This window comes from Manacus vitellinus, unplaced genomic scaffold (assembly GCF_001715985.3).
Source record: "Manacus vitellinus isolate BGI_N305 unplaced genomic scaffold, ASM171598v3 scaffold_17_pilon, whole genome shotgun sequence".
Taxonomy (NCBI): domain Eukaryota; kingdom Metazoa; phylum Chordata; class Aves; order Passeriformes; family Pipridae; genus Manacus; species Manacus vitellinus.
Window position 1 is genome coordinate 14,427,693 of NW_021939256.1, and position 27,741 is coordinate 14,455,433.

General features: G+C 38.1%; 1 protein-coding gene across 1 annotated transcript in view; it reads right to left on the reverse strand.

The window, feature by feature from the left end:
• Positions 1-2,508: 2,508 nt before the first annotated feature.
• The window catches only part of DAP (death associated protein), a 51,990-nt gene continuing 26,757 nt past the window's right edge, over positions 2,509-27,741 (reverse strand). The window contains exons 3-4 of the mRNA XM_018070155.2: positions 6,381-6,423; positions 2,509-5,335 (exon numbers count right to left, since the gene is read on the reverse strand). Coding sequence (XP_017925644.2) covers positions 5,216-5,335; positions 6,381-6,423 — 163 coding nt within the window. The 3' untranslated portion in view covers positions 2,509-5,215. The remainder of the gene's footprint in view (positions 5,336-6,380; positions 6,424-27,741) is intronic.

A 27,741-nucleotide genomic window follows, 5' to 3' on the forward strand; every position in this document is an offset into this window, starting at 1 on the left:
AGAATACACCAAAGATAATGTGACGTGTCCTCGCTGACGCTGACAGCGATCAATAAACTGCTGATCAATTTTTATAATCCTTAAAATCACTGTGGATTACTAATGCTTTCCTTTTTCTAAAGCTACGAGTGATCTACGGAATGCCAGACACTCAAGTTTTCTAAAAATACCTCCAATGTAAGCTGGACAGCAGAGATTATATTGCAGGGCTTCTTTCAAGGTCACTTGCAAGATCTATGCTTACCACGGCTTTCGTATCTGCATTTCAGCTTTGTCGCTGGCAGCACTGGCAGTGTGTTTTACAAAAAATCAACAGCATCCATGCATGCTCATCAGCTCCAAATAGTAATAAATTACGTTCTCAGAAAAATGTATCATATTCTCACCTCGGATCAGCATTCTGAAGCAAAGGGAAACAGTCGTTGCAACAGAAATTACTTTGTTCATGGGGAGTTTTGTCAAATAAAATGTATTCCACCTCTCCTCTTAGGCTTTCTATCTAAATACTAGTGCTTCTATTTTATGAAAAGATTCAAAAAAACGGTATATAATAGATGCAGTCTCTTTTCTGATGGGAGATGAGGAAAATCAATAAATGCACGTCTTGAAGGAGACACAAGAATGCAGCAACAAGCAAAATACAAACCTCCATCTTCCTAAGAAATCACCTTTACTATTTTATATAATACAATCTTGTACAGCACTTACCAAAGGTTACAGCTACAATGCAGATTTACTTTACCCATCTGTTGAAGAAATCTGAAGATTTACTGCTGTAGACTTGACTCAGGTTCTTCTCATCGAGGCTCCTCCAGTCACTATGATCTACATCCCTCTGCATCCTTACAGAGCAGATGTTAGCTGTAACCAATTATATTTGCATCTTTATCTTGTGAGGGAAGTGTGCAAAGAATTTAAACTAAAACAGAGATTTGCCTTAATTCTTTACATCATTGCAGTATTTGACCAGCAACATCTCATTCTGTTGTAAAAGTAACTGTACCCATTCTGACATACCCCATTTTCTAAAATGCAATTACGTGTATTAATCCAATATATAAGGTATTAGCCTAGACTTAAATCTCTTTTTAAACTTAATATACCCAAATCTGAAGGGGACATAAGAAATAGCTTATAAAGCCCACACCTCCCTCCTCCATGAAAATAGAGAGTATTCAAAATAAAGTTATTCCAAAGGGATAAAAATGTATGTCCACTCATTCCCTTCAGCTTTGTATGAAAGACTGCTGTGAATATTTTCATTAAACAGCCAAGAGCATATAACGATCACAATACCACAGATAAAAGTACAAGACTTCTGCTTCAAGAGACCTGGTGACAAAAGAGTAAACCATACCACTGACATTAGAAGTAAATTTAATTTCTAATTACTAATAACATTTGTAACACAGCTGAAAGCAAAGTCATGGAATTTCAAATAACTACGGACAACTCAATCAACAGCATGCCAGACACCATGCACATGTATTTTCCCAAAATTTTAACGAAAGAAGACGTCTTTTGAAAAATCTAGAATGAAAAGGAGGCTCAGAGGAGACCCTATTGCTCTCTATAACTACCTGAAAGGAGGTTGTAGCCAGGTGGGAGTCAGTCTCTTCTCCCTAAGTAACAAGTGACAGGATAAGAAGAAATGGCCTCAAGTTGTGCCAGGGGAGGTTTAGATTGGAAATGAAGAAAAATTTCTTCACCAAAAGGGTTGTCAAGCATTGAAACAGGCTGCCCAGGGAAGTGGTGGGATCACCAACCCTGGAAATATTTAAAAGACATATGGATGTGACACTTGGGGACATAGTTTAGTGGTGGACTTTGCAGTACTGGGTTAATGGTTAGACTCGATTACCTTAAGGGTCTTTTCCAACCCAAACAATTCTATGATTATGTGATTGCAGTCTAAGGATGTAACATTGCAATAGTCCTGAAACAGTAAATCTATCATATCTCCACTGTATCAATAAATTTGTTGTATTATATACAACTACACATACACTAAATACAGGATGCCCAAAGTATCAGAAAGCTTCCAGACACACTGCAGCACTTTCTCTGAATTCTGTGAATCACTTGTGTTATGGCATGCGTTAAGTAATGTTGAGTGCAGCTTTATGAAAAGCTTGCCACCTCTTCTGATTACAATACCTTCTTTTTCTGAAAGAAGATTAGGTCTTGAAAAAGCAATGGAAAATGTTAGATTTCCTTTACCATATTGATTTATTACCAGGTTTAGATTCTATACTTCGCAAAGACTGAGCTACCATCTCCAATTTCATAGTGGAAAACACCTCTCATTCTAGCTGGTGGCATCTACTTTTTATTTTACATAAAACTGGACTATTCAAAACAGCTCATCCACTGTGCCATAAAATTTCATAATAAATTTCACTATCTATAAAATGTTATTAGTCATGCAGCAGTCTGTAATAAAACCTCATAAATCCCCAAAAGCTGCACCCTGCTGATTTACATTGTACTTAGAGGAAAAAAAGAGCCCAATACACAACTTCATGCTTTATTGTTGCATTATTGCCACATTGACAATTACAGAAAATTTATTTTGCAGTCATTTCAAGATAACATCTGAACATCTCCTGTGCTTATATGTCATTGTAACATATTTTAAAAGCATCAATAATCATCAGTAGGAAATCCAGTTCACCAGTTATGATTCTTTATTTCGAGCAAGGCAATGCTTTGGTAAGGACACTGATGTATGAACATGGAAACCTCCCAACAATATATAAAAGGCTTTCATACAGAGACATTTTCTAACCATATAGGAATTCCTGCACTCTAAAAGCCACTAAAGCTATCTTAAGAGCCATACTCCAATGTACAAACTTACTGATCTATCTAAGTAATCAAAGACAAAATTCATGTATTGTCTATGTATACTGTATATATTGCATTAACGACCAGGAGCAGTAGTTTGTAATTCAAACACATCCATGTTCCTAACTTTTAGTATTGCAACAGAAATGTGTTGTTGCTTTTAGAAGCAGTTCTAACGCTCATTACAAGACGTGGAGTAGAGGTACCCAGTCCCACCTAATCCTGTGCTTCTACACCTGGGTTTAGTTTTCCACTGCAGTCAGTGGAGCCAAGAGTGATCCAGCTCAACTTAAAAGACACTTCCCTTTGGTCAACAATGCCATACCTAAACTCTACTGACTGTTTGATTGCATCACCACTGACTACAGCTGAGGTCTAGTCACTACTGCAGATGTAGGCACAACACGAAGGAGAGCTGAACCCCATCCAGCTCCCTCCCAAGGCAGCAGGTACCGGCATCAAATGATTGTGATGATCAGCTTCACTGCTGATGCAGGTCACTGACAGCTCCTGGCTGCACCATCAACCACTTCCTGTCCTGAATCTGCAAATATTCCTGCCAGCAAATTATCTCGTGTAGATATTCCACAAGGCTTAACAAATGCTACCCTTATGAATGAGTTACTCATGTGTGAATCACTTGTACACTCATAAGCAGCTACAACCAAGGCCTCTGCTGCACCAACATCAGAAACAGAAAGCATATTTTAAAAATTATGCATATTTTAATACAGAATTACTCTTATAAACTACATTCGTTCCTTAAGGCAAGTATGGTTATCTAATTAAACTGAAATTCAGGACTGCATATACAGATTGTACATCCTTCCTCGGGTGTAGAATAAATATATCCACACATAGGATTTGCAAAACATCATTTCCATTTCAAGCTTATGAAGAGATGGAAATGTCAGGTCCCTCTCACCCACATAAGTGAGTTATTCCACTTGTGAAATGGGCCATATTCCCCATTATTTCACTGCTGTTGTTTTAAATCAGCTGCTCAAGAAATAATGATTTAATCTGCAGAAATTCTTAAAAATAATGTTTTTTTAAAACTCTCCTCATTGGTTTTATACACTATTTGATTTTAAACATAAATGAATTAGTAAAGCCCAAAGTGATCCCAAACTTTCACTGATTTGCCAGGTGAATGGTTGCAGTGCTAGCTCCCATGTTTTTAACACCATTGGAAATTTCATAAACCTGAGAGGTACCAAAGGCCATATGGTATTTGTAGTCAACTAAAAACAGGACACTTTAAAAACATAGGTAGGATGTAAAAAAATAATTTTCCTGTTTTTTACAGAGATGAGTTACAGAAGGAAAATGATAGACCTAAGTGATTTTGAGCTGAGCAATCAAAAGATTTAATTATGTGGCCAAAACTAAAACAATTGCTCTATTGGAAAAATAGCTTTTTTTTAATCCCTCATATCACAACTGTCCTTCACAATAAGACAATTAGGAAAAAATATGATGTGCAACAGAGGTTGTGTCATAAACATATTTGCTAATGGCACCTCTTAATTTCATATGGTGATATCAAATTCTAACTTAAAAAAGTAAACACATATTTCACCAATTTACTTTAAGTTCAATTCCAGAGGGTCCTGAGCTCCTTCAACTTGTTATTGGGATTGAGAAATCATCACCTCAAAAATACAGCCCCTTAGTGAAACCCATGAGATCAGAGATTGGTTGCCTACAGCAGCAGTGTTCTTGTAACTCTGGTTTCTCTCTCCTCTTCATACCCACAGACCTCCAAAGGGAAAAACCTCAGCCAGACTGTGCAAAGGGGTGTAAAGAAGATTCAGTTGGATCTCTGCTCACTTGAGAAGGTTTTGGGGCCCTTCTATCATCTTCCTAGTTGAATTCAGAGGGCACAGTCACTGGGGTGTAACACTGTAGGATACTGAACACTACAACAGTTCTACATAATCCAGACAACCACCGATTTCTGTCTCAACACACACAACAAATGGTACAGGCACCAGGACCAAAGGGCCATTCTTCCCTACTGGCTTAGAATAAAACTACATTAACTATCTGCTATTGCGATGCCACAACTAAAAGTTATAAGCTCATTAATCATATTATTCATACTAAACTTTTTATCTTGGCAATAGGAAAATATTATTAAAAAGCACCCCTGATCAGCAAATATTTAAGAGAGAATTTTCCATCTGGGATAACAACTGAACAATGTCTTCATTCTTATTAACCCTTGACAATTAAAGAAAAAGAAACAGCATGTTATTTTAGAGGTCAGTTCTACTGATTTGACAGTGTGAATCCTAAAGGGTTTTTGTCTTCTCTTGAAAACTTATTCACTGACAGCAGTTTGGCTGAGATCTTGATGGACAGATCACTTGCGGGGCTGATGGATGTGCTGTTTGACATGTTGTGGGTGAGGAAGCTTTTCCACAGAAGGATGTGGTTTCTGATGAGCCACCTGAGCTGCAGCTGGAGGGAAGTCCTTATCACCCTGTTTAAAGAACAACCAGGAAAAATTTAAGAAATCCTAAAAGTGTGTTTTCCAGTTCAAATGGATCTAAGATTTTAAAAATGTGAAAAGCAGAAAACAGTGCTGCATGTTACTCTGAAGTCCCCCGTACACATCCTACTACTCCAGTCTTTCAGTCAATTTCAAAATTTGTCTTTCACAAGTCTCACTTGTTCCAGTTACACACACCATCCAAGAACATAGTATCTTGATGTGACCTTAGGGAAAAAAACCCCAAGCACTCCTCTCTTTAGACCTGTTTGGTTTTCACAAAGCCACTAAAAAGAGGAGACTATTTTAAAAATAAGTTAAGGCAGCAGGAAAAACTAACTGCACAAGAAAACCTACTGTAGGAATCACAGAATCATAGAATGGCCTGGGTTGGAAGGGACTTTAAAGATCATCTAGTTCCAACCCCCTTGCCATGGGCAGGGACATCTTCCACTAGACTAGGTTGCTCCAATCTGGCCTCAAACATTTACAGAAATGGGGCACCCACATGATCATATGATTAATGGTTACTTAATATTTATTTATTTATTTATTTATTTAGCTTATGCATTTCTAGGTCTAGCCTAGTGTTAAAATCTAGGGAATAACACCTTGAATCCCCAAGAACCTCAAGACACAAAGGGCAGCTGAAACACATTTTCAAACATGTATCCTTACAGAGAGCAGTGTTGCTCCTCATCATAGATCAAGCTATAGCAGTACATTTAACATGCAACTGCTTCCAAAGGAAATGAATGCAGTAATAACTAGCTTAGATATAAAAAGATAATCCAATAAACTTAAAGTGCTAAAATTCAAAGTAAAATGGTGGAAGTAATTTCAATAAATAATTTCAATTTCACACAAACCCAGAAAGAATGCTTAAAGGGCCTTAAATGAATATAAAAAACATAAAGCCTCTTCACACAGAAGAGGAAGGGGTATGAAAAAGATCCATTTTGCTCTGATTGGTGATAATTCTGAAAAGTCTACAGTACTTTTTCTATGACTGAGAGAAATGTAATGATAATCTTACCCTAGCAATGACACCAGAGATGAACACCGCTGGTTTAGGTGGGCTGAAAAAAATAAGAGGGATTATTTTTACCAGTTATTTAGAACATAAAAATGAAAAGTACATCACACATGTAATGAGAAAAAAGTGGCATTTCTGGCAACTAAGGAATGTTTCAAACAGACAAGACAAATTGCCTCTTCAAATGACTACTGCCTTACTAGTACTTATTCCAATCAAAAACAAACCTGTAGATTTTGTCTGCTATTACTTCACATTGGTTGTGACAGCAGTAAAAGGCTAGTCCAACAACACTGTTTCTTACTTAAAGCTGAGAGTCTTTGTTTGCATTGGTTTCTTAATGCTCAAATTTTTTATATACGCTGCCAGCAGTACTTTAGGCTTAGCGTATTTGTACTGCACAATGGAAACTGTAGCTGGACTAAACTCACTGCTGTGTTAGAGAATGAAATAAATTTCAAGTTTACATCTGTCAATCAAATGAATTAGGAACCTGAGTCTCAGAAAAAACAACACTCAGTACTTCAAATCACAGAGTTTCAAGCAGATGGTTATCTACTCTGTTACAAGAAGAAGAATCATGTCTGCAATAAACCAAATATTAAAAAAACATACAGCAAAGTGTATCCTGCTTTTTCATTTGCAGACCCTCCATCCATGCCAACAGGAACAGACTTTTCATAGGTAGAACTTGACTCTGAAGTTTGGTCAGCATGAGCGATTGGTTTCCCTGGGTCACTGATCTACTAAAGTGCCCACCTCTACCTGGAGGCCACAGCAGAGCCACCAGCTGTTCACCCCAGTGGCATTGCCAGCATGTGAATTACAGATACTCTGCAACTTAGTGGTCTCCAGGACAAGTAAAACCATACATCTGCACATTCTACAGAAGGAGTGAGACCTGGAGCTCCAGAAAATCTCCACAATACAGGTAATTCTTCTTTAAGAAAACCATGTAACCTGAGGCATTGCAAAGGGAAAGAGAGTGAGGAGGTAAAGGTGTCCCTCCCTCTGAGCATGTCTGTCACTGAGGACTCACAGCAGGTGGTTCATTAACCTGGACCATGAGAAGGGTTTCTACCCTGTGATGTTATGTCTCACAAGGTTGGAACAACACAAAGCAAACACAAATCAAATGATTTATTAGAGGAATGATAGTGATTATTATGATGAACTTTACAAGTACACAGCTTGTAAAAATTTATTAATGTGAAGTTAAGATAACAAGCAGCACAGTATTACACCTTGATATAATGAACTCATAAATATTGCCTGAGCCTCGTTTAAGTCATGGTATTGCTACACAGTCTCTGAGCACTCTGGCTATTTAACAAGGTTCAGAATCCCTTCTAGAAATTTTTAAAAAGTCAGAAAGACAGGATTAGGAAAAAGGAAGGGAGTTCTGCTCTAAAATACTTCCATTAAAGAGCAACACTGATATTTCCTGCAATAAGAAATAATATTTTGATAGCTGTATTAGACTTTTTCAATCTAATTTTCTGTCAGTACAAATTAATAACAAGCAAAGACAGCAAACACCTTCATTTCATCCTAATTGTACTGAGCCAATTAGTATGTTACAGTCTGCATGAGACTTCCTGGATGCTGAGCAACAAACTCAAAGAAATAACTCACTGAGAAAACACAGATGTACATACTGCAGTGGCTCAAGGTACGGTTCACAAACTAACACCATGACATTATAAAGAAAATGCACAATAAATGGGGAAAAAAACCCATGGCAAGTTATTCTTCAACTATACATGGAATCTGGCTTTAGTCACACTCAGAGACACAGTTTTTTGCTTGACATTGCATTATTAATGACATTGGATAGTGAGAAAGTCAAGTCAGATGGATTTTTTTCTTATATTCTTACCATGACCTTTCAGTGTTTATTATGCTTGGATGATGCATGAAATTCAAATCAACATTTCCCCAAAAGAGCCTGTATTTGCTGAATGCACCATGATTTGTTTGCTGACTACCACACTGTATTATCTGCTGTGTGTTTCATACTTCTTGCTTTAAAAACAAGTGCAATGCTCCATGGCTCTGGCCAACAGTGACAACCAGAAGTAATCTCTTGCATAATGGTTATTACAAACAGAGCTTTTACCACTGCAAATTGCAAAAATACTCTCAGAAACCCTGGTCTCCTGTTGAAATGTCATGCATTCAAAGGACCCAAGCTTGCCAGTGTTCCCTGAGTACATAATAAGAGATGGACAGAGTTAGAATATTTGGTACATTTCTGTACTTATTTTAACTTACTTGTATGTTCTTTTGTCTCAAGAACTAGGCTGAAGATCCTACAAAGATCATTTTCAGTTAATCTAAAAGCCAATTTGATCATGTTTCAGATAGTATTACAGAAGCAGCTATGTACATCCTTATAAAGAAGACAAAAATCAGCAATACTATTTTCCTGGTAAAGACTATATTCTTCAGATATAAAGCACTTATCTTAAACTCTATCACGAAATAACATATTTAGCCTTGCTTGTATGCAATTGGTTCTGTGACCATCTTTAATTACACTGCCTTACAAACAGGCTACTGATTAGGGCTATCCCATGGGTGTGTGGTAGGCACCAAAACACCTCACGCTGACTCACCTAGGGTTTGTGCGGGACATTTTAGGATAGTGTTGATATACAGTGAACAAACTAATAGGAAATCAGAGTTGCAAAAACATATTTCCTCCCAGATGCAGCTGGAACAGATTTCTCCTTGACTTTCCCCCTATTTTGTCCTCTTCATGGATTTTTGACTGTACTCTTCTTGCTTTATGCTAGATTTACAGCTTTTAAAAGGAAGAACTAATGGGAAGGCTGTCCTGACTTCCAGCTCAAGTGCCTCTACCGTCCATCTACAAAGATGGATTTCTACAGAAATCCTGGCACTTGTTTCTGGCTGACTTGAGTTTCCACAATCGGCTGTGGGTGCACACTGTAATGACACTTCTTCATCTCTGTACTTAAGTCATTACACATGCAAAATGCTTCACTCCTGTGGAAGACACAGCAGTCTAATAGGAAGCTCATTTCCATGCATTAATTATTCTCTAGCAGGGAAAAAGACAGAAAGCTGGCCAAAAATGCGAATGATTGAGTGTGTCAGTATTTATGTTCTATGTCAAAGCCACTGCCTTTCCTCCCATTTTTACCAGATTACATTGTTCCATAAAAAAATCTTAAAAAATTTAATATTATTCATTATCTTTGATGATCTATAGAACCAGAATCAGGCCAGAGCATATATAATTGCACATCTATACTAATGAAGAATTCAACGGATCAGAGAAAGGCCTGGATAATCAGTCACTGATTCATGCTTTAATTTCATTCTTAATGAGAGAAATCTTTTCACAGATGAACTTCGTCACAATAAATTCAATCTCTACTGCCAGACTCCCAAACCATTGGCTTTTGTGGACCCAGATAAGCTGCCAGGACCATAACTCCACACTTGCACTCTAGGGCATCTACTGGGACTGCAGTTTTGCAACATCACTCGTTATCTTCCCAAGAACCTCCTGAAAATAGAAGCAAATATGGAGAACAGGCACAGCCTATCATTGCTACATTTATAAAACGCTTTCAGGTGCTTTAAACTCTATTGGTGTTTTATGCAAAGCACAACCTACATTTCCAGTATTTTGTAAGCTGTGATGGTTGCTCTGAGGATATACTTAATCTGATGAAAATTAGTTTGACAGATGTTGCTTTGAAAATGCAGCATTGCTTTGTCTAGGCATCAGTAAACAAGAAAGCAAAAAAACCTGATTTTGTTTATACATATATGTGCTTTACAGCTACTTAATGCACACATTTATTTAAAGTTAATTAATAGCCACAGCTGATACTGTGTAAGGAACAAAACAGCATGTTTGCCAAGACTGGTTAGTGTTTGTGTCAATACTTTCAGAGCAAATCCTTATTTTATTGTAACATATGGAGAAAAAGAACACATCTGTTAAGACCTGAGCATTCAGAGAACTTACTCTGATTTTACATGTGCAGTGCTGCACCTGCCTAACATCAGATCCTCTACTGGATTCATTTATCCTAACTGTATTCAAATAAAATAAAGACTTTTATTATTTCATAATACTTAGCTTAAATAAGATCTTTATCTGACATGGCAACTAAATCATAAAGAAGATGAAATATTTGAAAATATCATTAACTAGATGAAATGAAGCATTAATAATATTAAAATCTTATTCCTTCACCTTAAGGGGATTAGTTGAACAGACATACTGTAAAGACAAACACAGTGGCATTGGAATTACTGTGAAATCTCCTACAGGCCACAGAACATACATAGGGCAGCTGAGTATCCACCCAACTCCATTGAAACAGAGTAACTGAATAAATTAGTTTTCTAATTTAACAGGGAATTTTATAGTTAACTGTATCTATCTCTAAATGCAGTGAATGTGCACACAACATGTGCAGAGGCTGTGCATGTATACATACACAGATTCACTGCTATTTCAGAGTGGTCCCAAATGCAGAACAAAGCGGAGCACATTCCCATAGCCATGGGGGGATGAACACCTGCAGCCACTCTGCCGCTTGCAGCACCTAAATTGCCTACTGCATCATTACTGGATGGGACGGATCAGATCTGACGCTAGTTTCCAGCAGCAGTTGGAATAGCAGATCCAGTCTGGAGGAAGGACTATGAGCATTGCTCACAGTGCAATCCAGAATAAAAGACTACATTTAGAGTTGACAAACCAGGCAACAGACCCATGCATATGCACAGTTTCTTTCCACATGAACTATAAGAGCTTCTGAAATGGGAAATGGGTCTTACTGCAGCCAGACAGTGTAGAAGGCAAATGTTCCATGTACACTGGTGATCAGAAAAATCACAATAACGTGCCAGGACAAATAAAGAATGAGAAAAAGCAATGAGGTATACTTCACAGTATACCTCAATCACAATACTTTGTTCAGGCCAGGAACATTCTAAGTGAAGAACTAGAGCAGAAATAAAGACAGAAAAAAATAGCTGAGAGTATGGAGAACCTTCTACATAAGGAGAGAGCTAGAACTATTTACATACAGTATACAAAGGAGTGGATAATACTGCTCTCATTTATCTTCTTTACCATATAAGTACAGTGACACTTGTAGAAGACATACATTTAAAACTAGTAATAGCAGATACCTTTAAATACCATAGAATTAAGTGCAGAACCTCCTGCAAATAAGGCATCAATACCAAAATTTCCATTACGTCAACACTGAAAACATGTTAACCTACTCTAAAAAGGACAGAACTGTACAGATGCAAGGCTTTTGTTAAGCTAGAAGACTTTTTGTCAAAGTAGGTTAAAAAAAAAGTTAAATAATTAAAACTGCATTAAACTAATCTTCTAAATGGGAATGATTCATATTTATCTTTTCATACTCGTGGGGATTAATGATATGTTTTATCCCTGGCGATCACCTTTTGCTGTTTTAAGTAAGCCTGGCAAACAGACATATGGAATATATAAATAATAGCATGACCTGTTTTTTGAAGACTTCAGAACCACAAATCATGTCATCATTTTTAAATATCAAAGAGTATCACTGGAGTTTGTAACCTGGTGTTTCCTTGTTTTAATCAAATCACTGAGTGGTATGTACTGCAACTTGTAGTTGGCCTCTTGCTGTGGAAAGCAAAGGAGAAATTCCCATGACAGCCATGAAGAAAGCAAAGGAGAAATTCCTGCAAACCATAGAGATACAATGCAGAACCTGGTGCTGCGCTCAATTCCCTGATCCACAGGTAAAGGCAGCACACAGACAGCACACCTCTTGCCCATTCAGCACCCTAAAACAGCAGCGACTTGAAAAATGAGCACTACCTTCCACTCAGCAGCTTGCCCTTTATTTCTCTGCTCATTTCCAAATAAACATCATTCACTTTCCTTACAATTTGCTTAGGCAAGCAAAATGAAAACCATATATGAAATAGTGTGATCTGCAGTTACTCAATGATCCCCCAACTGTTCCCTAAAGAGAGCAAGTTTTGTGGTTTTCTATCTACCTTGCCCTGGCATAAACAGAAAGTTCCCCAAGTATTCCGAACAGATTTTCATCTTCAGTCAACAAAACTTCAGACTTTAATCCTGCCCTTCTATTTCTGGAATTAAAAGTTTTGTGGCCAGTTGTTCAAACCACCCAGCTTAATCTCCAAGGTTGTTTGGGAATTCATGTTTTCTGGTTATGAAACATGAAAGTTAATTAGACTTAGTTTCACTCTAATGCCTCTTTAAAGATGTCCAGATACTTCTTTATAGGGGTGCCTATTTGAATTTACATAGTTGCCTTTGATTTTGGCATTGTCTGCAAAAATAAATTTCAAGATGATTAAAACCACACTGAGATGATTAAAAACACATTTCTCAGCAAGAGAATAAAACTAACAAGCACACTGCTCATCAGCTTGCCTGAAATACTTTTCCATTGGTTGTAATTGGTTTAGGTTATTAATTTTCTGGACAGAAAAGTAATAATTAGTCTGACTGACTACCATAGGGAAATATTTTAGCTGATTGCGTGGGGACATACAGTATCTGATATTCTATGATAATTTATCCTGTTGAGGTCATTTATTTATCTGCCAGCAGCTTTCAGACCTTTAAGATCATCCACAGGATGGCACTGTTGAACCTCTGAGTCTTGTGTGTACAGTGAGTAGGGAACCACCTCAAAGGAATCCAGATGCTGCAGCAAATATTAAAAGCAGTAAAAAGCATAACTTCCCTTTGATGCCAAATCTTGATAAAATGCAATACATATAGACACACACACAAAATCCATACACATACCTATAGACACTACTTTTGGAAAACAATTTTCTTGTCCCCATGTACTAGGCTGTGCTCTGATACACCCCATGAAATAGTTTCCACTCTGCTAAATTGTTCCTCTTCCTATGGAGGCAAAATTAATGGAAGTTTAGAACAAGAACTCAATGCCCTTCAGGAAATTTCAACTACTATTTGTTTTGCTATTCATATATAAGTGAATTGGGTGTCCCAATCTTTTAATGAGGTGGTAAATCACTGGCCATTACATTTAATAGCAACTGATTGACATTCATTGTTCTTACATTCAACCCATGTTCTTACTATCAACCCATTGCAGCATATGGCCTGATTAATCTCACCAGCTTCCCATTCATCTTTGGTTTTAGTGCACGTATTAGCCATAAAAGAAAATTATCTAAGAAAGATATCCACCACCTCTTATCTATATTGTTGTACATGGTAGTGCTATCAGAGAATAAATTTCTCTTTCATGTCTTCTGATCACAAAATGAAGATTTAAGTATTTCACCTTTTCTGTACACTCGGAGGATTTAGAAATAGTCTGCAATTCTCCAACTGCTGGTTGATTTATTGAGGTTCAACCCTGTTACTGCAGTAGCTACAGTAGCTCCTAGTGAACACCAATGACAAACTTCTCACAGGCAATGACTCCAGCATTAGCCCACTTAATAATCTGTAAGCACTTAACTGTGGAAAAAAACAGAGGTATGAAAACTGACATAAAGCAAGTAGTGCTTAAATGGTGACACTACTCAAAGGAAACTCTAAAATAAGGAAAGAAGTAGACTTTAAGAACTTGCAAAATGACCAAAGACCATGGCACAAGGGGAGAAAGGACCAAGTCTCCCATGAATTTTTCAAGTGCTGAAGTGCATCCCTATGCATGTTCCCGTGACAGCAACACACTTCCATGCTGAGAATATCAAGACCATGGGCCTGTACTGCAGTGTCTTGGCTACAGAAACACATGAGCCAGTTCTGGCACTGCTGTAGCTCCTCCATTTCGCAGCAGATGATAGATGGCATGGAACTGGAGAAACAGCATGTCACTGTACTAGGATGTCAGTGCAGTGAGCAAAACACAAGAAGGTAGAAGTTAACGAGAGGGAGAAAATCTTATCACTCCTGCCCAGGTGAGTCTGTGTTTGTCTCAGACACGCAGCAGTGGCCTCGAATTTCCCAACCTTGCCTGTCAAGAGTTCATAACCTGAATTTTGCTTTCCAGTGTTTCATGGTATTAATCTTTCAGTAGATGTGCACTTTGCACTCTCCTACTGCTTTGAGCATTGCAATACCATTTGTTATTACCCCAAATGGCACCGCAGACACGAAGTCTAATGTGCATACATGTGTCTGCACGTGCATAAATACTACATCATCTTCCAAAAAGACACAATTGGTGTGAGGAGCCTTCTCAACCCAAATTTACACCGTGCATTCTGCATGGTTTCCATTCTGCAGTTGCAAATGACTCTGCCCGCAGCACAACAGACCTTGATGAAGTTCTCCCCCATTTCAACAGGCCACTCCTGGGAAAGCTCTGAGCACAATAAAGGGTGTTGTGGAAGGTCAGGAAGATACTCTGGTAGTATAAGATCCCATGCTGAAGCTTAAGTGAGCTGGCTGTTACTGGCCAGGAATTTGCTTTAGTTACAGCCCTGCTGAAGTTATTGACACAATTCTCCCTATTCTCCAGCAGCAAGTAGAGGTATAAATCTTGTCATAGGAATAAGAGACCAGTAAACCCTGGAACCTGGAATTCCTCTTAATTCAGACACAGAAAACAGAGAAAACATTTTTTAAGCATGCAGTCCCACATTCAGAGCTCATAAAGAAGCAACAGAAGACAGAATTAAAAAATGTTTTAAACTCAAACAGCTTACTTTCAATAGCAAGAAGACCTCTAACCCCTAATACACTTAGCCCAGGTAGGTTTTTAATGTGACACAAGACAAAGAACAAAGTTCTCTCAAAGGGTTTCAGACACAGGTGCGTCTTTGTTTAAATGAACTTGGAGAAATATAATTTCTCCACAAAGAAACTGACCTCCCTTGACCCAAGAGGAAGCAAACCCTTCATTCTTCTACCTGTGCTGAGCTGTAGCGGTCAGAAAGGCAGCATCTTCATTTTTCATCTCTAAACATCCAGTCACCTGAACACAATTACAACAAGATGTTTCTTCCTTCCATATTTATCTTAAGGGTTTAATCTAGAAGGTCAATATCAGATATAACTATAATCATCTGCAAAACTTCCACTGTCAATGGGACTGGAACTTGCTACCAAGCAAACACAGAGAAAATGACCTTGAGGAGATCAATAGCAATGGGATTCAAAGCATTATAATCCAGAGGATGTCAAGAGAAGTTCTTAGATGGTAAGCTTTCACTCAGTGTGAAATAAATGTCTATCTCTGTAAAGTGGTAATAGAAGCCATGACAATGCAAATGGGTAACAGATCAATGTGTTGTTAAATCTGAACATAGTCCTAAAGTAATACCCATTCACTTCAATGGGACATAGAAATCTTAAAGCAACTACAAACTCCTGAATGTCAATACCACTACTGATTTTTCTGTTAATCTAACAAGCATGACTACTAATTTTCTAGTTCAATCTGTTAGATCTGTCATGTCCTGGTGTTCCATTTGTTTGAATGCCTTTTAATTGCTTTAATAACAGTGAAAGCAGTTCATTTCCTTAGAGAAGTACTATAGCACCTGCAGCATGGCAGCTGACCACCTGGCAACATTACCTTCTACCATACAGAGCACAATTAGATTGCATTTTTTCTGTTTGTGATGCACACATAGCTTTGCTTCTTCACTTTGCTTCTACAGGACAAACAGATTCCTCTCTGTAGAATGAAAATAAAATAAGCATGCACAGTCTCAGCTGAATTTACATTTACTAAATAGCAGCAGTACTCTTGGTACTTTATACTGGTATAGTTTGTACTAGTATTTTATACAACACATTTCCATACACAGCACAACAGAAAAGAAAAAACATACACTAAAAATTACTCATTTTATTTCATCCACTACCTGGTGGGACAATTCTGGCTGGAGAACTGTCTGAAGTTATGTGTCTGTAGTTCTAGCTGAAGGGTGTCCTCAGCAAAAACACAACTTTTCCAAAACGACTGCTTGGGAGTAGTACCTCTGGTCACTGTCTGGATGTTATAACAAAGGAGCTCACTTAAGAAATCAGTAGCCTACTCACCTTTGAAAAGTTTACCTATCTAAGTATCAACTTATGTTATATTAGCAAAAAAGATTTCTAAAGATTCCTTCATTCATCTGTATGTTTCAAAAACCTGTTTCTGTCATCCTGTGTGTATTTGGACATAGAAACATTTTAATTAATTTTTTTTATTTATTAATTAAGCAGGATACACCTGTTGCAGGAGCCCATTAACAGGCAAATGCAAAGATCTCTCTTGATTCAAAAGATAATTTTTACTCTGTGTAGTTCAGTGGAGATCCAGTATGTCAGTGCAAAGATTAATGAAAACAACACCGCAATCAGATTTTCAAACAATTAAAAAGTGAAAATAGCAATCCTCACAATTACTACACCTTCTATCATACACACAACCAGGTGTACAGCTTGTAAAAGCTACATTAACATAACTTTTCATATCGTGGTGTGACTTACTCATAGCTTAATTCTTCTCAAATTTTCACATTTTGAAGAAACATTTTGTCACTATGAGACATTTCCACTACAAAAGTGTATTTTCCATTATTTATCTCTTGGTTCCATTTTCTTATTTCCTTTCCCACCATTAAAACTCCTCCATCTCCCGGAACATAGAGCTAAACATCTGTGTAATGCTTTCTATTTTAAGAGTTCAGTATAAAAAATATCCCAGTTTAGTTTTCATTACAAAAGGAAGAGGTTAGAGGGAGCTCAAGATCTGCAGAAGCAAGAACCAGAGGAAATTTTTTAATGGTACTTTTTGTTAGAGGGTACAGGGGAGCTAAGGATGCTGTTCTTCTCCCCATCTCTAGCTACCTCTAACAGCCTCTAAGCCCCCAAGGGCTAGTTCCCAAACCAATACTTTTTTGGGTTGTTTTTAATAACAACACAGTAACTGTGCAACAATGTTAATCATCAAACAAGTTAATCATCAAACTGTTTATTTTCTAAGAAGTGATGACTTTGGATAACGTACGTCGATGCTTTCCTGAGAAAACATATCTGTAACTTACTGTATAATCACTTCACATGTAAAGAGAGAAGATCAGGAATTTGGAACTTGTAGCAGCTAAATTTTGCTGCAGGCTGGAGTGCAAGATGATGCACTGTCTGATTCAGCTGAACTCTTCTGAATTCATATGATCTTAGACACAGCTGAAAACCTCTGCAACAAGAAGTCTTAAAAATGCTTTAGAGGAACTGCACCAATTTGGATCTTAACTGTCTTTCTTTTTTTAATCAAAGAAAATTAAAGATATACTGTCCTATGATTGCTAAGTCAAAGAATACCAAGAAAGGATTCAAATGGTTGTCCTGCTCACATCAGAAAAACATACCATGAAAGAGTGTAAATGATAAGAGACAAAGACAGGAGAAATCATACTGACAGAAATGTATGTATTTGAAAAAGATCTCAGACTCAATTAAGGCTCTAAATTCTGGTTTGGTAACTTACAATACAGATAATCTTTAAAAACTGGGCACAAAAAAAAATCCAAGCATTCATTTAACTGAAAATGAAAGATATTATTTGAATTTTTAATTAGGAGAAAACTGCAAAATGTAAAATAGCAAAGGTCAAAGGAATCCCACAAAGCTAAAAGTAACAATACTGTATTTTGGGAAATGGTATCTATCTGTGGTCACTTCTCAGTCTCATAGTGATTCCCAGAGCACCTACCATGGTAGGTGCAAATAAGTGGTGAGGCTACAATTCAGGTTGCTCCCAGACATATAAAGCTGTGGTTCAATGAATATGCAGTATGTGACGGGGGCTGAAAAAATGCCAATCATGTGTACTACGACAGGTTTTTGGTCACAGCAAGATAGTTCTGCTTAAAAACTCAAATTAAGAACGAAAGAAGTCAAATTAATGTCTGATACATTTACTGCTTGTCCTCCTTTCACATTATTTCCTGAGATCACATTTTATAAACTGGTATGCGTAAATTTTTGACCAACAACCACTTTGCACGCTTTTTTTTATTTCAAATACCCACCCATTCATTCTGAGTTTATCACCAGCAGGAAAAAAGCAAAAAGAGCAGGTGTAAATAGAACAACTTTAATTTATCAAAAGGCCAAATAATTTTCTAATTTTCATCCTCTATATTTATGGCAAAACTTTGTATTAACCAATGCGGCATTCCTATTATTAACCTGCACTGTCAAGAGAGGAGACAGACCTCTTGTGTATACTTCCTCTGAGTACTCGCTGCTATGACATTAAAATTGACAGAAGGGTATTAGGCTCCTGTCATATTTATTTAAAATCTTCATGCAGAAGAAGCCCATGGAGACATACCCTAGTCACCCAGATGACAGCAATACTATTGCTGCTACATAATGGCCAGCTGCAAACTGAAGTTTAATTTCATTTTTGCCTATCAGAGGGATCTCTTCTAGCTGCTTCCAGTTATAAAGAAATTTTCATGAATTTTACAGCAGCAATCCTCATTCATAACTGTAACACATCCAAAGAAGTAGAAAGTAAAAAAAGTGTACAGGAGCTTGAAGCGAGAAATGCAAGTTTTGTTGTGAAGTTCTGCTGTGGAGAACAGTAGCACTTTCTGATGTAACACAGAGAGGATAATAGAACAGTCCACAGCTCAGAAAAAACAGGGTGCAATCATGCTACTTGATCTGTGAGTGGAAGTAAGAAGAGAAGGACAGTTCAAGACTTTTGTGAGTACTGGGCAAAAGTACAGTAGGAGAGGAAACTGAAAGGAGAGGAAAAGGAAAGGGAAAGAAAAAAAAAGGAAGGAAAAACAGGCATCCTCTACTTTGGCAGTACTGCTGAATAAGCACCAGGAAAAATTTCCAAAAACAGAGTCAGTGTGTGAGCTCCTATGACAGGCCCAGATAACAGGGCAGAAGAGATACCCAGGGACACGCTTCATGTTACAAGAACAAGCGATCTTGTTTTGTAGACAACAGTAACACTAGAGAAAGCACATGAAAAGACAATGCAAAGATGCCATTGATTTGCCTATGATGTGCTTTGATGTAGATACTGCAGGATATCAGTAACAGGCATGTTGCCATGGGCTTACCACCTCACACAGACAAAGAGCTCGGCTATGACCTTGTTAAGCATGCAAAGGGAGACAACACTGGTACACAAATATTCTCTCTTCTCCCCCTTTTCTGTGTGGGTGGACTAATTACAGTCTCATGTATGCAATTACACACCCCCCCTCATTTTTTTGATGCCACGTGGAGAAATGATCCAAGTGTTTTGTAGCCTATGCAGGGTAAAGGAGCACTGTCTTTCTTCTGAAAGATCATCAAAAGACAGATCTGCAACTCCCGTGGAAAGCACTGATAAGCTATTAGCAGTAATCAATCACCAAGCATATATGGATGAGCTTTGGTACCTCTGCTATTTCCAGAAGCCTAGTTTCCATATAGTCCACTGGAGATCCTCAATCTTCTATGAATCAAAAGGTTGTGATTTAAGCATTTGAAATAGCAAGCCCACACCATCCTTTCGCGGCTGGGCTTCGCAAACGAAGATTTGGGAAAGGTCTCTACCTACGTTTGTCACAAGTGTGCTGGTGGCTAAAAAGGCCAATAAGAGACAGGCATGTCCGGTTGCAAAAGGCACAGCAGAAAGACTCCTTAGGTGGTAAATTCTGCAAGGCACGATTCTTTCTGCGTTCCACGATTCTTTCTGTGATCCACAGCACAAGAAAAATGCATGAGAAATTGCCCATTCTCTGTATTTGTCTGTGTTGGCATGACACAACCACAAAAAGCATATACCCAGCATTGTGTCAAAGGGAGAGCTATGATCATTCATGGAAGTAGCAGAAGTCATGCTGATTTTAGTCTGCATTTGCTTTGCAGAGCTTCAAGTAACAGTAGGGTGTTGAATGGAAACACTCCAGAAAACACAGCCTAAGCCAATTCATTATTATGAAAGTCCACCCTGAAGTAATTCCTGTCTGTCTCTGTCTAGGTCTCACAGACTGGCAAGCAGCCTCTCATAACTTTCTCATCAACCACTTGATGTTCAGAAAGTCTCACTTTTATTTCATCAAATGTTATCTCGCTGGCACTCTTGCCATATGAAGTAATTTTATCAGCTGTTACCATTTCTTTTAGGTATGGTAATCTTGAGGAACAAATTAAATAAAAACTTAAACCAGACTGACAGGTGTGACTTCGGTAGCAGGTTTTTAACAGAAATGCATATTTAGAACTTCAGGAAGGCTTGTAATTATTTCAGGTAGGTCAGGGTTTAGATCAGATCAAAATATTAACATACCAATGGGAAGGTATAATTTGGTGGTGTTTGTGTCCTTGGAAAATCTAAGGAAATCTATTCAGTATCATCAGCTATTCTGCACCTAATGCAACAATTTGAAAAGCAGTCTGTAAACCTGAACTCTGGGTATTTTCATTAATATACCCTGCTGTGATTTCCAAAGGGGTTAGGCATTAATAATTTCTACTGATTTAAACAGGAACACTGTACCACAAAAACTGGGTGAAGAGCGTCAAATAGGGTACCTCCACTTGAGAAACTATTTCTGAATTTTCAGTAATGCGTGACTTAGCCTGCAGCATCACTGTCAGAGGAGCATGACAAAAGGAAAACATCTGACATAATTCTTGGTGGAAACTTGAAAATAATTTGAGAACAAATGAACACATAGACAGGATAGAACAAAAGAGGTAGTTGTTCACCATCTCACACATGCTTTTTTCTCTCTAAACAATTTGATTTTAATGATAAAGAAATACAGTATTGTGCACAATGTGGACTTGGACAGTTCAGAAGATCATAGGCCAGGCAATGCAAGCAGAGGCCCACTCAAACACTGTTGCTAATGTGACCTTGTCCCTGGACCTGCACTTCAGTATCTTCCCTTGTGGTTTATCTGACTGCAGCTTAGGCTTTGGTAGCAGTGCCCATAAACAGATGCCAGGCCACAGATAATGCTCTCATCCCTGCATTGATGCACTAGGTCAGTGCTCAGGGCAGGCTCTCTCTCTGGAGGTTCAAATGCCCACGGCAGTTGTTTAGCTCTGAAGATCACTGGCTTTTTCTTCCTTCATGGAAAATGTCACTGCATGTATTTATTGGTTTTGCACTCATCTGACACTAGCAGTCTATTGATCAGAACTCTGGTCAGACAGTTTTGATCAGTACAGTTATAGAGATAACCGAGGGCTGATTACATGATGTCCCACCAGCCCAATTTATAACATGTGGGGGATGCCTGCATAAGATCACAGTCTGAAAAGGCTAGATGATTCTCCTGGATCATCTAGTCTCTAGTATGAGCTGCTTGGGTGGCTCCTCCTGGACAGTGGCACAAAGGACAAGTGCTTCCCTCTAAGACCCCTCTTACTAAAGGTCTGCCACTACACTTCAGAATGACTTTAAATTTCTGTCTTGGATTATATCACTTCTTCAATTTAAGTCTCTTAAGTCAGCTCAGAGTATTGGAAACACTCATTCCTAACATTCTCTGTACACACTATCTACAAATTCATAAACCAAAAGTGCCTTCAATGATTTGAGAACTAAAGAGTCAAGTCTAAAAGACAAACAACACTGAAAAAACTAATAAAACCAATTACAGAACTGTAATTACAGAGCAGTCCACAACAGAACCACAGAAGGGTTGAGGTTGGCAGGGACCTCTGCAGATCATCTAGTCCAAGCCCCTGTTCAACCTTGGCCACCTGGAACAGGCTGCTCACAACATCCAGGTAGCTTTTTAATATGTCCAAGGATCAAGACTCCACAACCTCTCTGGGAAATCTGTGCCAGTGTACAGTCACTCTCACAGGAAACACTTTTTTAAATTGATATTCACAGGGAACCTCCTGTATTTCAGTTTGTGCCCGTTGTCTCTGGTCCTGTCACTGGGCACCACCGAAAACGGCATGATTTCCTTTTCCTTGCACCCTCCTTTCAGGTATTTATACATACTGAAAAGCTCTCCCTGAGCCTTCAGGTTGAACAGTCCCAGCTCTTCCAACCTTTCTTCACAGCAGAGGTGCTTCGGTTTCTTCACTATTTTTGTGGCCCTTCAGCAAGTTGACTTCGACCAGTAGCTCCAACTCTCTCTTGTACCAAGGAGGCCAGAATGGGACACAATCCTTTGGCATATAAGCCCCTCCTCCCAGTTTTGTGCCATATGCAAACTTGCTGTGGGCACAGTCTGCCCCATCATCCAAACCACTAATGGAGATGTTGAACAGTACTGAACCAGATCCAGCACTGACCCCGGGGTACACTGCTAATTACTGGCCTCTGACTAGACTTCCTTCCACTGATAACTGCTCTCTGGGCTCGGCTATTCAGCCAGTTTTCAATCAACCTTGCTGTCTGATCATCCAGGTCATCCTTCATCATATCTACTCTATAAAGATCTCAGGGCAAACAGCACTGAAAGCCTTGCTGAAGTCTAGGTAGACAATATCCAAGGGTCTCCCCTTGTCTATCAAGCTGGCTATTTTCATTGCAGAAGTCTACCAAGTTTGTCAAGCATGACTTCCCTTTGGTGAATCCATGTTAACTTTCCTATCACTTCTGTGATAGGAAATGGTTTCTAGTGTCTGGAAATGGTTTCCAGGATTAGCTGCTCAGTCAGGAACTGACCAGCCTGTAGTTCTCTGGCTTCTTCTGACTGCCTTTTCTGAAGTGCTTATAAACATTGGGAATTCTTTTCTTATTATTCCAAGAGTTTCTGTTAGGTGTTTCAAGAAAACAAAAAAGCTATTGGAAGAGTGGGACTGAAATGTCAAAATTATGAATAAGGTATTTTATTCTTCAAAAGATTTTATTTTTATTTATCTTTTAACGTAGCTGAATGTTTTGTGTCAAATATAGTTCCATATAAAGCATCCAAAACTTTTTGAGACAGATTATGCAGTGATTATGCTGAAATAAATACAAAAGATAATTACAGAACTATGAACTCATGAAGTGATGAAGATATCCACAGTTACATTTTATGGTTTAGAATTAACTATATGCATGTACATTCCTCTATGAAAAATAGCAGAATAGCGGATTTCAGCAGTATTACATTTTTACAGTCTTAAAAGTTATTATCTACAAAAATAGTTTTTACATAGTGCTATTGCTCAGTAGAATTCGATTTCCTCCTTCCTTGCATTTATGAAGTCAACTTCTGCATAAAACAATTCAACCATTCTAATATAATCATCTAACAGATGAGAGACTTCTGGGGTATGGAAACTCCAGAAATTATTATACGGAGACCTATTTGAAATAAGTGGTATATGTAACACGAAAAAGGTATTGTATCACTGATGTAAAGGCTAGACAAATCTTGAGCACCTAAAATGTCTGGGGAAGATTAATCTAAAATGCCTGGAAGGTAAACAAACTGGAAAGCAATGGGCCTCTACAGTCGACACTGTTCATCTTCACAGAAACTGTGTGGATTAAGAGACATTAAAAACTTAACAGAAGACCAGTGAACTTGTGACACAGCAGCGTTTTAGTCAAATCCCATGAAAATTAACTTGTAAACTGATTTTTCCCCCCCATTAGCCTTTTCACCCTAAAATAAAGCTGTCCAAAGGTTGGCTGGTTGCTGTTTAATCCCGTTTTGTGGGAGACCAGAAACATGATAGAAAAAACAAACTCTGTCAGAGTTGCCACACTAAATTACAAATACAAACACTTTAAAAATCCAGTTGTGAGAGCAGAGAATAGGGAACCACTGATAAAAGTGACACCACAAAAACAGTTCTACAACTGCAATAAATAAACCATGGCAAACAAATTAAATTAGGGTCTATGAACTGTGTGTTTATAGGTTGGTCACAGGAACCTGCAACAAGCCCTTAAAAAGGAAGACATAATACTCTTCACATTGAAGTTTGCTTTGGCTGAGATAATTTCCATAGCCAGGAAGAAATGCACATTTCATAAATAAGGTCAATATCAAAACTTTAAATAACAAGCTTCTCTTACTCTAAGATACAAGGCCAACCTTTTTCTACTGAAAACACAAAGCTCTGAACTAAAATTTCTGTCCATTTACACAACAATACAGATATTTAGACCTTAGGCTTTCTACCATTCTGTGTGCTCAGGTCTATTAAACCAGTTTAAAAAAAAAATCCAGTGCATAGCTGGACAACTATTCTTGTCCTGTACTTTGGCAGCATTAGTTTATGCACTGCAGATGACTTTATGAGAGCTTCATCCAAGGTAATGTCTGTCTTGATGAGAATGAACCCCTTATCCATGGCAAGAAGTGTTCTCTGAGATGCTAAACTATTTGGTTGAAACAGGAAGACGATAATCTTACATGTCTTATATTACTATCCACTGAATTTCAAAAAACAAAGTAAAATTAGCTCTGTTTCTCCCAGTTACCTTAAGATCAGCAGACTGATTAGCTAAGGGTTGTTTTCTGGGATCAACTGGTTCTTGCAATTCAACTAAGGGAAGACAAATGCAAATAACAAAGATCTTGAAGAGATGTACAGCAGAAATGGGGTAGGACTTGCACAACATTACTTACTTGAACACACTATACATAAGTCAGACCATATTACCTCTTAACTGACTAAAACTTCATCCTGAAACATCTTGAAATATTCATGTGCGACTGAGCAGAACTGGGACAGTTCCAACCAGGATTTGACTTCCTCCATAGAACAAGGCTGTCTAACCTCTGCAAGTAGAAGTATTTACCACAGAAAGTGCTGATCCTCTGAAAAACAGGGATGTAGCTTAACTCTTTGAGTAATTGCCTTCAAAGGTAGGCAAATTGCTCTGCCATATTGAGAGTGGAAGCAACTTTAAGAAGTTGTGACATTCCTGCAGCTTATTGGAGAGTCTCACCTGTAGCTTCTCTGTCAAGAACATTCTCTCTGGCATTTGTGTGTGTGGCAAAAAAAATGAGGTGTTGAGGAGACAGCACTGCTCCCATGATGGCCTAAGGCCTTAAGATGCTGTGATTTGTAAGAAGCTTAAAACTTGAAACCAGGCAATCTGCACCTGGCAATTTGTTCCTAATAGTGACCAATTGCAAACCTTTAGCAAAAGTGCTAATGACTAAATAAAATACACAGTGATCACTTCCCTGCTATTCATCTCAACTTCATCTGTTACCATCCAATTTGGCAATCAACTGAGACATTTCTGAAGTCTCATCATGGCCTTTGGTGTAAATGTACATCTTAAAACATTTTCAATTAACCTACATTCCCATCTAGCATATACCGAGGCAGAAAACAAAATTGTGCTAATGGTATGTAAATCGTTTAAAATGAAAGAGGCTGAGAAACCGACAGAAGGGAGGATGAGGGCATGTATGAACCCAACGTTACTTAATGGAATTTAGATGATTCTACTCAGTTTGTCTCTAATAAACAAGAGTTCAAAAACTGCACTGAATCCTCAACTCATTTGTTTTATATGTTACCCTCATATAACCCTGTCCTTCTTCAGCAAACAGACCTCTGCTGATCAATGATGATTACACAAGAGGTCCCCTTGCTGTAACAGGTGCAAAGGGTTTAGCAAACAAGCTAGGGAATCCTCAAGAAAGAAGATATCTAGGACTAAAGGAGTCTAGTCATTTCCCAGAGAATATGCCAAAGCTATACTTAGCAAATCACATAACCAAACTTTTCACAGATTATACATTTTTTCTTTTTCTTTTATAGTGTCCAACTTGAGATCCTCAATTCAATAAAAGAAGGCCCAATGAAAATAAAGGCAACAGGAGCGACATTGGGAAGATACCAAGTGCTACATGCAAGCTAAGTATTCTAATATGACTGTGTCTTAGGGTCAAGTTGACCAGCCACTTAACTGTACTCTCTGCACTTTAACATTAAACTCAGCTTCTTCACACCTTAAGAATGTTTTAAAAATAAACTGATGCTGAAAGCACCACTTATAAGCACTATCAAAAAGCCCATGAGGAAATTATTCAGAAACTGCTGTGAAAAAAGATTTTTAAAGTGTAAGAAATAGGAACTGGAGCCACAGGAAATTCAACGGGGATTATAAGAAGTTAAGCAAGTAGCTGCTTAATGGCATAAATTCTGTGGAATAAAGCAAGTTCTGAAGAAAACTTGGAGAGTTGATCATTCAAGTAAAATCTGTCATTGAATATGTAGATACGAACAGATTTAAGCCCAAACCTTAGGTTTGGGGGTTTTAGTTTGTTTGTTTAAAGCCTTACTGTTACTTTAAGAGAACTTTTGCATATATGGATCTTCTGATTGGTATCATTTCAGCATGATGGTCTAAAAATTAAGAAAAGTTAAATCTAAAGCAGCTGTTACTGAATTCTCAAGTCTGAAAGAACAGGCAAGTTTTCTGCAGCTCCCACTGCTTTTGGAAGAAAACATCAAACTAAAAGTCAATGCAGGTTAATTTGATTTCTGTTTTTTAAGCTTAGCTTGGCCTAGTAATATTATTTAGGCTATCTGAAATCTTTCTTGCAGGAGGGTAAGGAAAAAGGAGAAAGCTTTTTCTGCTCTTCTGAAGCACCTTTTCACAATGGGTGCAGGGTTACACATAGCTCATTAGATGGGATGAAATCTCCAAATTTGCTTTTAACAAGTGAATTGGAAAACAGATTTCATCATACTAACCATCACAGTGATGAAGGTTTGTAGATAATTATATTCACCAGAAGTATTAGTTAATTAAGCCAGAAGTATAAGTGATACTAGTAATGAGCTATCATCCTCTGTGCTGGCTAGCACTTCATGAGGTAAAGACACTGCTAATACCTTGTGTCTAGTTCCTGGCCACAAAGGAGCAGGAGCAGCAGAATTAGAAGCAAATACATATTTCTGCAATTCCTTCTGTTTCTCAGATTTTATCCATTCTACCATTCGACTTTGAATATTGATTTTGATCTCCTCCTTCCTCTCCCTCTTTCTATCTAAGTCTTTATTAATTTCAGTAGGCCTATCACTCAGTTTTCTGTCCTATCTAGCACAGTACAGGTCTCTCTCTCTCTCAGACAATCACCTTCCTGTTATCTTTTCAGACAACTGCAATCTTTTCTTCCAAGAGCCTCCTCCTAACTCCTTGAGCCTCCTTTCTTCATCCTAGAAAGAAATCCATCCCCTCAGGATCTTTAATTCTTCCCATTATTATCTAGCTCTGATAAATTACTGCTTGGAGACTTTCATCATTCTCATGGCTGGGCTTCGTGAACGAAGATTTGGGAAGGCTCTATCCACATTTGATACAGGCACGCTGGTGACTTATGAGGCCAATACGTGACAGACATATCCGATTGCAAAAGGCACAGCAGAAAGACTCCTTAGATGGTGTATTCTGCAAGACAC